This window comes from Micromesistius poutassou (genome assembly GCF_964030765.1).
Source record: "Micromesistius poutassou genome assembly, contig: SCAFFOLD_728, whole genome shotgun sequence".
In the NCBI taxonomy this organism is placed as follows: Eukaryota; Metazoa; Chordata; class Actinopteri; order Gadiformes; family Gadidae; genus Micromesistius; species Micromesistius poutassou.
Window position 1 is genome coordinate 5001 of NW_028179860.1, and position 2500 is coordinate 7500.

Here is a 2500-nt window from a genome sequence, read left to right on the forward strand (position 1 = left end):
TGCCTTTAATCATCAGAAGAAATTGCACGTTCATAAAGATACGGCAAGTAGATAATGCAGATGTTATCATTGGTGTGTAAAGTACTCCATTACCTTCTGTATCGTCGTTCTTCCTGCTCACAATACCATGCTCACAAATAGTATCATAAAATAAAATATAATAACACCATATCTTGCGATTCCATACTTAACGTTTTAAACATATTAGAACCTGTTTTACCTCGGTCAAATGTGCAAGGCTTTCTGGGATATCTATTGGATTCTAGAATACGTATCCTACTCCTACGGGCTTGTTGTGGACAAACGTCACACACACACGACTGAAGTTTGGTTTGAGCTGTCATTCAGTGATGTAAAAGTACGCTGATGAAGGATTGCCAACTCAAAGGACAAAGAAACAGCATTGGTAATAAAAACGTGCTGCACTAGATTATTTCCTTACAAAAGGAACAATAACAATCAATTGCGGGTCGTTTGTTGGCCGGTGTGGGACAAGAAGTTCCCTTATTGTGTTGATATGCCCGTAATGCTCCCTGCGGCTGTGTGTGTGTCCACGGCGTACCTTGTGTGCAGTGAGGTGCAGCGCGGTGCGCTGGCTGTGGTCGGTCTTGTTGACAGACGCTCCTGCCTTCAGCAGGGCCTCGGCGCAGTCCAGCCGGTCGGCCAACACGCAGTACATCAGCGGGGTCCGCCCAAACTGGTCCTCGTTGTCCCGCAGGGAGGGCTGGGCTACAGGCAACCACACACACACACACACACACACACACACACACACGCGCACGCACACACACACACACACACAAATACAAGCCAGGAACTTCATCTACGCTGTCTATGCCTTCATCACGACACATTTTCAGACCTCAAGCGAAATGCTCACGATGTAGCCGGTGGCTGAACGCCAAGCGGCCTAAAGACACACAGAACACCCTTGAGCAACAACAACAAACAACAACAACAACAAAACAATAAAGAGGACACGTGACTACACTCAGTATCACCTTGACCTCGCCTGTGTCCGGGGCCAAACCTGAGGAGGGAGGGGGGGCCCCGGCGTGCTACTGACCTGTGATCAGCTTCATCAGGGCGCTGCGGTCGCCGTTGACGGCGGCGGCGTGGACCGGGGAGCCCAGAGAGGACGGGGCCGCGCTGGGGGCCTCGGACGTCTGCAGCCCAAAGAGAAACAATCAAGCATTTATTTCTATTTTTATCTCATCGTTCAGGTGAGGAACGCCAACCAACTGAAGTCCTATAGCACAAACAAGTGAGAGAACGTCTCTGGGGTATCAATCAATCAATCAATCAATCAATCAATCAATCAATCACTGCTATTTTATAATTACCCCTGTCTCTCTCCCGCCCCCCCTCCCCCCCACACACACACACACCCTTAGGTGTCTTCAAAATAAAATACAGCTAATACACACTAACACAGATGCTTTCAAATAAGGGAGCTAATGTATGCTGACAGTGGGGAGTGTGTGTGTGTGTGTGTGTGTGTGTGTGTGTGTGTGTGTGTGTGTGTGTGTGTATCTGCACCCGGAGAGGGGGTTAAATCTCTTCCTGGCCCCACTTAACCGAAGCCCAGAGAAGGCTGGGTAATCTGCAGACAGGAAGCAGCTGGGGAGGGCAGACCCTGGTGGGGCCTGTGTGAGTGTGTAGGAGGGGGTCTCACTTCATGTCTTATTCATATCTCATTAATACTGCAGCAGGCCTTGGCATGTGTGTGTGTGTGTGTGCTTGGATTTGACTGTGTCTGTGTGTGTGTGTGTGTGTGTGTGTGTGCGCCTACTGAGAGATGTGCAACTTGCCCTGCGGGGCGTAACACAGAAATCAATTATTGCTCCTAAACACATAAACGCCAGAGACACAAGCGCATTCCAGTATTTTGGGTTTCTCACAGACATTTTCATTAACAGCAAATATGACAGGCCTGACTCACTGTCCATGGGCAGGGGTTATTTATAAAATAAGATACAAAACACAGATATGAAGCCCACCTCCCTCCACACACACACATAAGAAAGTGCACACGCTGTCCTCCTCCATAAACATGAGCGTATGCATAACATAGCTTTAGCATATCAGCACAGGCTAGGCCCAGGCCGCTCCTCTCTGGTTCCTCTGTGTTGGTGGTGGTGGTGGTGGTGACCCCGATGGCCCGGGTCAACACCCCGAGACTCTCCCCGGAGATGGCCGGGGAGACAGGGAAGACCACTGAGCCCTTCATCCTCCTCCTCCTCCTCCTCCTCCTCCTCCTCCCCCCCGTCTCCCCCCGCCGCCACCTCGTAAAGCCTGCTCCTGTAGACACTGCGTGCCGCATGGCAATTACCCATCATGCTCGCTGCTTTCTCACGCTCTGCCAAGGAACCCCGGTTTTTGTCCCGGAGAGGGTTAACCGAGGTGAGTTACAGAGTTTAGTGCGGCACTACAGGTAAGTGCGGTCGTTTATGGTGGTGTGTGCATGTGAGTGCATGTGTGCGCGTAGATGTGTGTTTTT

At 50.6% G+C, this 2500-nt stretch overlaps 1 protein-coding gene across 1 annotated transcript in view; it reads right to left on the reverse strand.

Moving 5' to 3' along the window:
- Positions 1 to 2500, reverse strand: part of LOC311371336 (inversin-like) — a gene marked incomplete at its 3' end in the record, with an annotated part of 13026 nt that overhangs the window by 4735 nt on the left and 5791 nt on the right. The window contains exons 3-4 of the mRNA XM_084489480.1: positions 1067 to 1166; positions 563 to 729 (exon numbers count right to left, since the gene is read on the reverse strand). Of these exons, the coding sequence (XP_084345606.1) occupies positions 563 to 729; positions 1067 to 1166 (267 nt within the window). The remainder of the gene's footprint in view (positions 1 to 562; positions 730 to 1066; positions 1167 to 2500) is intronic.